This window comes from Malus sylvestris, chromosome 4 (assembly GCF_916048215.2).
Source record: "Malus sylvestris chromosome 4, drMalSylv7.2, whole genome shotgun sequence".
Classification (NCBI taxonomy): domain Eukaryota; kingdom Viridiplantae; phylum Streptophyta; class Magnoliopsida; order Rosales; family Rosaceae; genus Malus; species Malus sylvestris.
Window position 1 is genome coordinate 24,025,477 of NC_062263.1, and position 11,735 is coordinate 24,037,211.

General features: G+C 41.5%; 1 protein-coding gene across 2 annotated transcripts in view; it reads left to right on the top strand.

Moving 5' to 3' along the window:
- LOC126618596 (receptor-like protein 7) overlaps window positions 1-11,336 on the top strand; it is a 76,329-nt gene extending 64,993 nt beyond the window's left edge. For both annotated transcript variants that reach the window (XM_050286709.1, XM_050286708.1), the window contains one exon: window positions 8,716-11,336. In XM_050286709.1, the coding sequence (XP_050142666.1) occupies window positions 8,716-10,944 (2,229 nt within the window). In that variant the 3' untranslated portion in view covers window positions 10,945-11,336. The remainder of the gene's footprint in view (window positions 1-8,715) is intronic.
- Window positions 11,337-11,735: the final 399 nt, after the last annotated feature.

The following is an 11,735-nucleotide window of genomic DNA, read 5'->3' on the forward strand; positions in this document are numbered from 1 at the left end:
ACAAACTCAGCAGTTGTGTTGCTGCCATATAGTACCCTGCCATAGTGATATGTCTGCATTTGAACTCGCCATTTAGTTGATTTATCACTAACTCTGAATCACCAAAGATCTCTACTTCAGTTGCCCCCAAGTCCATCAGGATTTCCAGGCCGATAATCAATGCCTCATACTCCGCCCGATTATTGGTATTTTCTTGATAATCAAGTAGGAAGGAATAGTAATGATAAACCCCTTGAGGGTTTATAATCACAATTCCAGCTCCTGCTGCCTTCTGAGTGTAGGATCCATCGAAATATAGCTTCCAAGGTGTAATCCAAAGACCTGCTACTCTCCTTATCTCTTGCTGGATCCAATCTTCTTTGCCCGAAACATCACTTCTTGGTGGGATCCATACATTAGCAACTTCTAAACTTCCTGGGATATTGATTTCCTCGCTTTGAGACTCCTGATGTTCGGTCAGGAAGTCAGCAATTGCCTGGCCTTTGACTGCCCTCTGGGGTATGTACTGAAAACTGAATTCTGATAATGCTAGAATCCACTTCCCAATCCTCCCTGCTAGCATAGGTCTTGACAACATATACTTTATCACATCTGTTTTGGCGATAATGTGCATATGACAAGGTAGCATGTAATGCCTTAGCTTGCTGGCAGTAAAATATAGAGCCAAACACAGTTTTTCCACCGGAGAATATCTTGTTTCTACCTCGGTCAGAATTCTGCTGAGGTAATACACAGCCTGCTCTTTTCCTCCTTCATTATTCTGGGCTAGTAGACTCCCAATTGATCTTTCCGATGCAGAAATATATAGTTTCAATGGCTTTCCCCTTTGAGGTGGCACCAGCACTGGTGGGGAAGTTAAGTAAGCCTTGATGCTATCAAATGCCTGCTGGTGGGTTGGCCCCCACTCAAAATTCTCCCTATCCTTCAATCTCAGTAGCGGAGTTAGTGGCTGGATTTTGCCCGCCAAATTGGCAATGAATCTCCTTAAGAAGTTGATTTTACCTAGCAATCTCTGAAGCTGTACTTTGTTGGTAGGTGGAAGTGACTCTAATATTGCTCGAGACTTATTTTTGTCCACCTCCACACCTCTCTGATGCACCAAGAATCCCAAAAAATTGCCCGCTCTTACTCCAAAAGCGCATTTCTTTGGATTCATCTTCAACTTGTGGATCCGCATCCTCATCAATGCTTGCTTGAGGTCCACGAGATGCTGCTCTTCTGTCTTAGATTTCACCACAATGTCATCGATATACACCTCCATGCTTTGGCCAATTAAATCATGAAAAATGGCATTCATTGCCCTTTGATACGTGGCGCCTGCATTTTTGAGCTCGAATGGCATGACCAGATATTCATATGCCCCCACATGACCAGGACATCTAAAAGTTGTCTTATGAATATCCTCTGGCGCCATCTTTATTTTATTGTAACCGGCATTTCCATCCATAAACGATAAAACTTTATGCTTTGCTACAGCATCTATGGATAAGTCAGCCATGGGCATGGGATATTCATCCTTTGGTGTGGCGCTATTAATATTCCTATAATCAACACAACACCGTACTGCTTTTGTTATAGCTTTTAAAACGGGTACAATGTTGGCTAGCCACTCTACATATTTGGCTGGTCTAATAAAGCCAGCTTTCACCAGCCTTTCAATTTCTTCTTTGACTTTTTCTTCTATCTCCTTTGACATCCTTCGTGGTGCCTGCTTGATAGGTTTATATCCTTCCCTGATGGGCATTCTATGTTCCACCAAGGCTGGGTCTAATCCTGGCATCTCGGTGTAATGCCAAGCAAAACAATCTTTGAATTCTTGCAAAAGAGAGATAATCTTGGCCCGATCCTCAATCCTTAATAAACCGCTGATTTGAATTGGTCTCGGATCCTCTTCTGTGCCTAGATCAATAACTTCCAATGGATCCTGGACTTCTGGAGGTGGCTTATCAGGTTCTGCACACAAAAATTCAACTAACTCCGGGTTCTCGGGCAGACCGTCTGGCTCGTCTATATCGTAGACGCATTCGGCCATTTGAATGGCCTTATCTAACTCCTCTGTGCAAGATTCTTCCTCATTTTCCTGCTGGCTGGTAGAAACTTTCCCCTGCCACTCCTGCTCTTCTTTATCCAAGAGCTTTTCTTCCTGTCTTCTTCCCTTTCCATACACCAACAGTCTTTTAATCAGGGATCTGATTGCCATGACCTGATCTTTCTTCTTTTGTTCGATCATTGATGGTATAGAGAGTTTGGTATAAGACAGGGTCTCTCCCACTCCTCCTTGGTAAGGAGCATCCCTTGTTCTAGAAGCTTTCGAGCCGTCACCTTGGTAGGGCGGCCGTTCTCATCAGCTCCTAAACATTTCAAAATTCCCACGTTGGGATTGTAGAAATTTGCTTCTACAACATTAGCTGAGGGGAGGAACGGCCGTGATTCGGCCTCTACCAACTCCCAAAAGCTTGATCCTTCAGTACTTGCCTCGTGGTATACAGCCACTTGTTGATGAAGAGTAGAAGGTATGGCTAAACTTTGATGAATCCAATCTCTTCCAAGTAGGGCCCCGTAAGTGGAAGTGCAGTCTACTACAAAGAACGCCAACATTATTTTCTTGGACCCCAGATCTACCTCCAAAGGTAATATCCCATGAGTTCTGGTGATGGCACCTGAAAAGCTCGAGACTGTAAGGTTTGTGGGAATAAGATCTTCAGTGCTTCTCCCCATCCTCTTCATCTGCTTGGCTGGCAATATGTTAACAGCCGCTCCTCCATCAATCAAAATTCTTTTGAAAGGTACACCTTCCAGATGAGCTGAAACGTATATAGGCTTCAGGTGGTTGGCCAACGAAATACTTGGGCGGCTGAACACCATTTTATCTGTGTAAATCCGTAGGGGACCACCTTTAGGTACTTTTGAGGATTCAACCTTGCCTGAGTCTTCCTCTATAACTACCTCCACATTGACGTGAGCCATCATTGGCTCAGTTGTTAAATAATCACCTTCCATGGTAGCGGGCTGGTCAGGCCTGGCGCCAAACATGGCGGATAATACATATGTCATGTTGATGTGGAAGTTGCTGGGTTCGAGCAAGTCCTCCTTCTTGCTCCCAATGTGATCCATGAACTCGTCTAACCAGGCCATTGCATCGGCTGGTAGTAAGGGCTCTGGTATCCCTTCCTGTTGTGGTTGATTCATGTCTCCGTACAGCGCTTGCTTTGGAACTTCACCAAACGGATCCAAAGGCAAAAAGGTTGGTCTCCTCTCAGATGCAACAGTTTCCTCATGGGTGGGCCCTGGCCTCCAACCAGGTGTTGGCATCATAGTCAGATCTTCCTGAGCCCTTCTTAAGATCCTATACTTGCCAGGATGTTGGCTTTGTGGCACATGATTCCCCATACCCTCCGTCTTGCCGTTGGCCCTTTCTACTTCCTTCTTACTTCGCCAACGAAGCTGACTACTACTTCCAGATGTTGCCCTCTCTGGCTTTTGATTTTTTGAGGCTTCAGAGGTGATGGGGGTCATCAGGGAATTCATGTAGGCTTTGTGCTGCCTTTGAACCCTTCTGACCATGGATGCTCCCATTGGTCTGGTGGGCTGCCCATCTTTTCCAACTACATACCATTTCCGCCCACGATATGCAGGAGTTGCTTTCTTAACAGGATTAGCTATCCCATCAGTTCTTCTGACTTCCTTCCCCTTTTGGCCATTTTGAAGCTGCTCTGTACTTCTTTGGAGTTTGGCTTCCATGTCCTCTGCCTCGTCAGAAACTTCATAGTTTCGAAACTCGTCAGAAACTTCATAGTTTCGAAATACTTCTGACAACGTCTTGGGTTAGGAATCACCTCCTAAACGTTGAAAAACGCTTCGGGAAGTATTTTTTCTTGTTGCCTGCTTAAGCCTTTCGCGGGCTTCTCTTTTAATTAACTCGTGATCAATAAGGACTCCAGCTGGGGGAATCTGGAGTTCACATTCACACTGGCATTTACTACACATAACCAGCCCTTTGATTATGGCAGCCTTTGGGTACTCGGATGGTTTGCCTATCCCTTCCGTAGGTCGTTTGGCTAGTTTCCCTTCTTCTTCTTCCCTTATAATTTTCCCTTTTCCTTTCTCTGCCCAGGTCATGTTGAGCATGTTTACCGGGGCTTCAGAAAAGGGCAACACAGGGTTGACTATGACTACCTCATCTGGTTGGGTAGTCCTGTGTCTTTCTCCTTTGGGAGGAGCCAAACCTGTCTCATTTCTAGAGCCTAGGGAGGCTTCATTCAGTCTCTGTAGCATTTGAAACAATGTATTCTGTAAATCTTCTGGCATGTTTATCTTTATCTTCAGATCAGAGGGTCCCACCGAGCGTGCCAAAACTATGTTCGTCGCAGGAATCTCCTGGCGGACGAGCACACAGCTCCCTTGGGAGAATGGCGTCGGTTGAGGGTATCTGTCGTACTTCTGCTTTCTTCTCGGGCTCGCTCGGGCAAGCCTTTGTCGGGCAGATCTTGGTCGGGCAAGACACACTTCGGGCAAGGCTCGTCGGGCAGTTCTGAAAGAGAAGGACAGAGTTAATTTGAAAGGGTGCCTTTGTGGGGCCTTAGGTGTAGGCCTTAAGGCTCACAATCAAGATTAACTTTGTCGTGCTCAGGCGTGCCACTGCCATCTTCAGTATGGCAGATGTTGAATGGGTGTTAAGCTTTCATTGAATATGTATACGCCCGAGAAACCAAGTTAGATATAACAGGTGCCTTTGTGGGGCCTTAGGTATAGGCCTTGAGGCTTCCTGTCAAACTAAACCAGCGCTTGGATGTATCATATTTGGTCTTTTATGGTTGCCAGAGTTTTATCACTATTATACCTTTGATTATCTGAATCCAAGAGGTAGGACGAACCCAAATGAGTGCCTTTGTAGGGCCTTAGGTATAGGCCTTGAGGCTTCCCATCAGAGTTAATCCTTATACTCGGACCAAGTAGACCGCAACATGAAATGAAGCTAAATAGATGCCTTCGTGGGGCCTTAGGTGTAGGCCTTGAGGCTTTCTATCAGAATTCACTCCATGCTTAAGCCTTTTCTACGAATCAAGATATAATAGCAACAAAACGGAGAAATAGATTGATTACTTGCGCCCCAAGTAACTTCGGACTTCTCGCTTATCAAGGATTGTCGTGGATGGGTTGAGTCCACATAGAGTTCTTTTTTATGCCTTGAGGCCAAGGACTTTTAAACTGATCTTTAAATTACATGCCCGCCGGGCTTAAGACTTAGATCTGATTTGAACTCTGACGCGATTCAGATCGGATTCAAGTGCTGAAGACTCATTTTCATTATGACTTTGCTAGAAATAACTTGTATATAACTAGGAATATATAACATGTTATTGTGCTTTTAAAAGAAAGAAAAGACAAAGACAAAGCAAAGATAGTCGGGTAAGTTTGAACCTTATCGGCCAAGGCTGAACTTCTTACAAAATCTATCTTTGTGGCTCTGTCAGAGGTCTGAAAGCTTTTAGAGGGGTTGACGGGGGAGAAGAGGATACAAAATGAATCGATACCACCATGAACAAGGTAGCAGAGCTATTACAGGGGTTTGGGAAGGTTTATCCCGAATGGGATGAAGGCTTGTGCTGACTACAGCTTCGTTGAAGGCAAATCTGGCTTGAGCAGAGTTTTGGCTTTTGTTTGTTTGTTTGAGTGTCCCTAATTCTGTCTTCTCTTCCTCCTTTTATAGACGACTTCAGCTTGGGTTCCTGTAGCAATAGCGGTGCCCGAATGCGGTTTGGTGATGACTCACTAGCTTTTTTACATGAATGCCACCAATAAAGTACTTTATTGGGCTGTGTAGTGACTGAATAACCTACCCCCTGTGGTCTTTGAGCAGGTAAGCAGGTGGCCTTTGTAACTTGTGCCCAGCCGAAAGCCTCTTTCCTGCCTCCTAAGTTTTCCTCTGGGCCTTGGGTTTTGGCCGACTTTCTCTCTGGCCCAAAGTTCAGATTTTATCCCAAACACTTCCAATTGAACTTCACCAAAATATTTTAGCCCAAATCTGAGCCATTTGGTCTGAGGTGTTGCTTCTGCAGCAGCCACATACCAGCTTCTGCAGCAGACAATGCAATTGTTTGTTGCTTGACAGAAGCCCTTGAAAACACTCATGATCCAAGGGTGAAAGCATACTCAGCTTATGCCCAGGTATTTTACGATTCAAGAAATATATGAACTGTGCTTTATGGATTCACTGTCACATTTTAATTTAACTATGTTGTAGTTAGTTTTGGAAGTCATTTTGTATCGTTCTATTTTACTTTCAGTAAATTTCCTTGTACCGTCGAGGTTTTGTAATACTAATAAGTGTTAATTCGTCCCCAATGCTAACCTTTCCATTTCCTTTTTAACAATTTTCTAGGATGGATATTCAAACATATATAGAACCCTAAGTCTGTAAATTTGTTATCAATTTTCTGTTATGAAATGAACTTAGCTAAACCTGTATCCCAAATAATATTAGCTCTCTGTTATTTTCAGTCTCGGTACAAATTCTCCACCTGCCTGAATTGCTGCAATTAGTAGTCAACTTAGTTGAACTGAGCCTATTATAATGTCTGAATTTTAAAGGGAATTCATACTATTTTGCTTTGTTTTTTGGATGAAGACTTATTTGTCCGAACCGAAGCACAATAATGTAGATCAGAAAAATAAAAATGGCCTTGACAAGAAAAAGAACAAAACAAAACTTGCGATGATATTAATTTTGCAATGAGATTATATTAATTTGTTTCATGAAAAGGTAGTCTTGTTGAGAATGAATCTCACATTGATGAGAGAAGAGATCTTGCATATACTTATAAGAGATTGAGTTATTCCCCATATTGCTAATTGGTTTTATGTTTATGGTGGAACCTCAACTTTCTTCAGGTCTTATATATAGATAGACTGATCTTTGTAGAGACAAAATTTCATGCCTTCTTCTCTCCGCTATCTAGTTGCTTTTCTCTACGCTATGTAGTTGATTTCCACATCGTAATTAGTCGAGCAGTGATCAAAAGTCAACAAGCAAATGAAAATGCATAGGAAATCAACAATGAATCAAACAATTTTACTTGGTTATATATTCTTCTTTTGTTGTAATCGCTTGTTTTGGCTTTGGTTTTTGGAAATTAGATCTTTGCGTTTATTTGTTTTGCATCTAGCTCCTTTTTTGTTTGATAACATGAACATTTAGTTTGTTTTGTCTTCGATTTTCGACTGTTTGTTCTGTTCTCAGTGACACAAAAATATGACCCAACCCAAAACTAAATTGAATTCTTTACTCCCACTGTCAACAAATGCGTCGTATTGGCATGCAATTTTGACAAGAAACTTTGGATGACCCAATAATATCAATAATTGAATTAAGTAATCGAAGTAGGTATCATATTGGGAATCCGTCGTTCCTAAAATTGATAATAATTTGATATATCGTTTCTCTCTCTGCCCCTATCGCCATGTGAATTAAGATAAAATCTCTCTCCGGCCCTACACCTATCTTAGTTCAAACCTACTCCATTAGAAAAATGGGGGAAATACTTCAAAGTCAGCAACTCATGCCAACCAAAAATCTCCTGCGGAAGATTTTTCCACGACGTTAAAGGCACATCATTGTCTAATACATTTCTGCAACGTTTTAATATTACTAGCAACGGTTTACAGATATAGATGGGAGATAGACTTCGTCAAGTCAGCAGCGATGAAAATTAATTTAAGGCCACCACAACAATCCTCAGTTCTTCACCAAACACTTCCCTTGATCAGCTTGCAAAAATGAAAACTTTACAATCTTTCGTCCTCCTATTCTTCTTCATTATCTGTGATAATATCACAACTGGAGTGTACAGCCAGTGTGTCAAAGACCAGCAACTGTCATTGCTCCATTTGAAGAAAAACCTCACGTTTGATGATGCTGATGATTCCGTGGGATATTCTCCGGTTTTGTCCAAGTTTATATCGTGGAATTCAAGTACCAACTGTTGTTCTTGGGTCGGTGTTACTTGCGGTACCAACGGGCGTGTTGTCGGTCTTGACATTAGCAGCCAATACATCTCGGGTGGCATTGACAGCTCCAGCAGTCTCTTCGATCTTCAGCATCTTCAAAGCCTCAACTTGGCCGACAACCATTTTGTCGACGGCTCTCTCATTCCATCTGCAATCGGAAAACTGACAAACTTGAGGTATCTAAATTTATCAAATAACGTTTATTTCGGGAAAATTCCCATTGAGATTTCACGCTTGACAAGGTTGGAGGTTCTTGATATTTCTCAACGTTACAATAACGGGCGCCGCAAACCACTTGAAAGCCCGAAGTTCAGCATGCTCTTTCAGAACCTCACAGAGCTTATAGAGCTTTATCTTGACGGTGTAGATATATCAGTAGAGAAGACTCACTGGTGCCAAGCGATATCATCTTCACTGCCAAACCTAAGGGTGTTGAGCTTGTCTCGAACTAATCTTTCGGGTCCTATCGATCAATCCCTCGCTAAGCTTCAGTCTCTATCAGTGATTCAATTGGGTGGTTTTGGCAACAACATCTCCGGTCCAATTCCAGGATTCTTTTCCAACTTTTCAAACCTAACGGTGTTGAACTTGGACGGAAACAATATCTCTGCTCCGGTTCCAAGATTCTTTGCCAATTTTTCAAAGTTGACTACCTTGAGTCTATGTCATTGTGGTTTACGTGGAGCAGTTCCGAAGCAGATTTTTCAGGTACCTACTCTACAAACTCTTGACCTCTCCCTTAATCCGGAACTTCATGGTTCTTTGCCAGAATTTCCCAAGAATGGATCTCTTCAATCCTTGATTTTAAGCGAGACAAGCTTTTCAGGGTTATTGCATGACTCTATTGGCAACCTCAACATGTTGTCCACACTAGACCTTTCCAAATGCAATTTCACTGGATCAATCCCAAAGTCAATCGGGAACCTAACTAAATTGGTTGATTTGGACGCATCATCAAACCTGTTTAATGGTCCAATTAGTTCTATTCATTGGGAAAACCTTATTAATCTGGTACATCTCCATTTGGACAACAATCAACTGGTGGGGAGTATTCCGTCATCTCTGTTTTCTCTTCCCTTGTTGCCAGACTTGGTACTTTCCCATAATAATTTCTCTGGGCAACTCCCTGAAAATTTTAACGTCTCTTCTAGTTTAGTTACTTTCATTGATTTGAGCTTCAACAATTTAGAAGGACCAGTACCCGTGTCTATCTTTAATTTTCAAGGGCTTGAAACCCTCACTCTTTCTTCAAATAATTTCAGTGCCTTTCCTTTTAATGGTCCTCATCAGCTACCAAATCTTACGAGCATTGATCTTTCACACAATAGCTTGCTCGTTTTATACAAGGGCAGCAATTCCTCATACTCTTCATTTCCTCAAATTATTGATTTCAGTTTGGCTTCTAACAAGTTGAGAACATTCCCAGTTTTCTTGAGAAATCAAACTAGTTTACGAAGTTTGGACCTTTCGGATAACCAAGTTCAAGGCCAACTACCCAATTGGATTTGGAAGTTTGATTCTCTCGAATACCTAAATGTTTCATGTAACTCTTTAGTAACTCTAGAAACTCCTTTCCTCAACTCCACATCTCATGTATCTGTGCTTGACCTTCATTCGAACCAGCTTAAGGGGCCAATTTCAATTGTTCCACCATATGCCCATTATCTGGATTACTCAAACAATCATTTCAGTTCTAGTATTCCAATCTCAATATGCAATGCAAGTGATCTTCTCACTCTTGATTTGTCCAATAATACTCTGAGTGGCGAGATTCCCCAATGCTTGGCTGCAATGAGTACACTCAGGATACTTAATGTGAGGAAAAACAACATTGCTGGAACTATTACTATTCCTGAAAAATGTGACTCATTAGAAACTCTAGACCTCAGCCAAAATCAGATCAGAGGTCAGTTACCAAAGTCTCTAGCCATGTGCAGAAGGTTAAGATTTTTAAACCTTGAAGAGAATCAGATAACAGACACCTTCCCATGCTTGTTGAAGAACGTCTCCACCTTGAGCGTTCTTGCTTTGCGGTCCAACAATTTCTATGGAGGCATTGGATGTCCAGTAGTGAAGACCAATGGCACCTGGCCCGTTCTTCAAATCATAGACTTAGCATACAACAATTTCAATGGTGAAGTACCGGGATTCTCTCTGACATCATGGCAAGCAATGAAAGATAACAAAGATATTGGTTTCCCGTCGACAGTCAGTGTTTTTCAAGGTGAAAACCTTCATGGAGGAGGGGGTGAATTTTTTTATGAGCATGCTATAACGATTACAAGCAAAGGTTTAAAGAGTGATCTGGCAAAGATTCTTACTATCTTGACCTTGATTGACTTCTCATGCAACAATTTCAGTGGGCCAATACCCAAGGAAATGGGAGATTTGAAATCACTATATTTGCTCAACTTGTCGAGTAACGCTTTCACAGGTGAAATCCCATCATCATTTGGTAACATGCGACAACTCGAGTCTTTGGACCTGTCACAAAACAAGCTGAGCGGGCAAATCCCACAACAACTGGCAAAGCTTAATTTCCTTGCATTCTTGAATCTTTCAAATAATCAACTTGCCGGCAAGATCCCAGCTGGTACTCAAATTTCAACATTTCCAAGAGACTCATTTACAGGGAACATAGAGTTATGGGGGCCTCCATTGACGGTAGATAACAAGGCAGGACTGTCACCACCACCAACATTTAACGGAAGCCATCCAAATTCTACAAATGAGATTGATTGGGATCTTATTAGTATCGAAATTGGATTTGCATTTGGCTTTGCAGTTGCTGTTGGGTCACTTGTGTTCTTCAAAAGATGGAGTAAATGGTATTACAGGACTATGTATAAAATCCTTGTGAAGATATTCCCTCAACTTGAAGAAAGAATTGGTCCTCATCGAAGACATGTTCACATAAATCAGAGGTGGAGACGTTGAAATGGTTGTGAGAAGCAATGCAGCTGGACTCCATGTTATGCTTAGGGTAAGATCCAACGAATAAAAACTATGCTTTATGGTTTCGCATTTTAATTTATGACTTGTGTTGTAGTTAGTTTTGGAATTTATTTTGTGTCTTTCTGCATTATGGTTAATAAATTTTCTTGTACCGTCGAGGTTGCTTAAAAAACGATAAGAATGAATTCCATTTTAACACTTTTCTCAGATGGACATTCAGACATGCACACGACCAAGGAAAAGGGGTTATTATGGTTAATTGTGCTTCTTTTGTTTGTTCTCCCTTGTTTTGGCTTTGGTTTGTGAAAAAATTAGCTCTTTGCTTTTATGAGTTTGTACTCCTCTGTTTGTTTGAAAACATGAACGTTTACTAATTTTTGTCTTTGATTTTTAAATGTTTGCTGTTTTTTCATGGATTGGTCAAGTTCTGTTTACATATTATCGCTCAATTTTCTTTGATTGATAAGGATATGGAAAGACAGCTCCTCCTCAGTTCCTTCAGTTTCTGTAAAAACGAAATTTATGCCAAATGAAGATTTTGATCCAGTTTATTAATTCTTGGTGATGACTGTTAAATTAGTGCACTTGATTGTTCATCACAGTTGAACTGAATAGACTTTGCTCTTGCTTCCTTTAAATGGGATAGCCGTTACTTTGAGAAAAGAAGAGTGTAAATATCCTAACCCCACTAAAACTAAAATCGAGGTTTTTTATGATAAAACCTCACGCTTGTCCTACTATGCAAGTGATAGTTAACAAGTTGAAAAAAAATA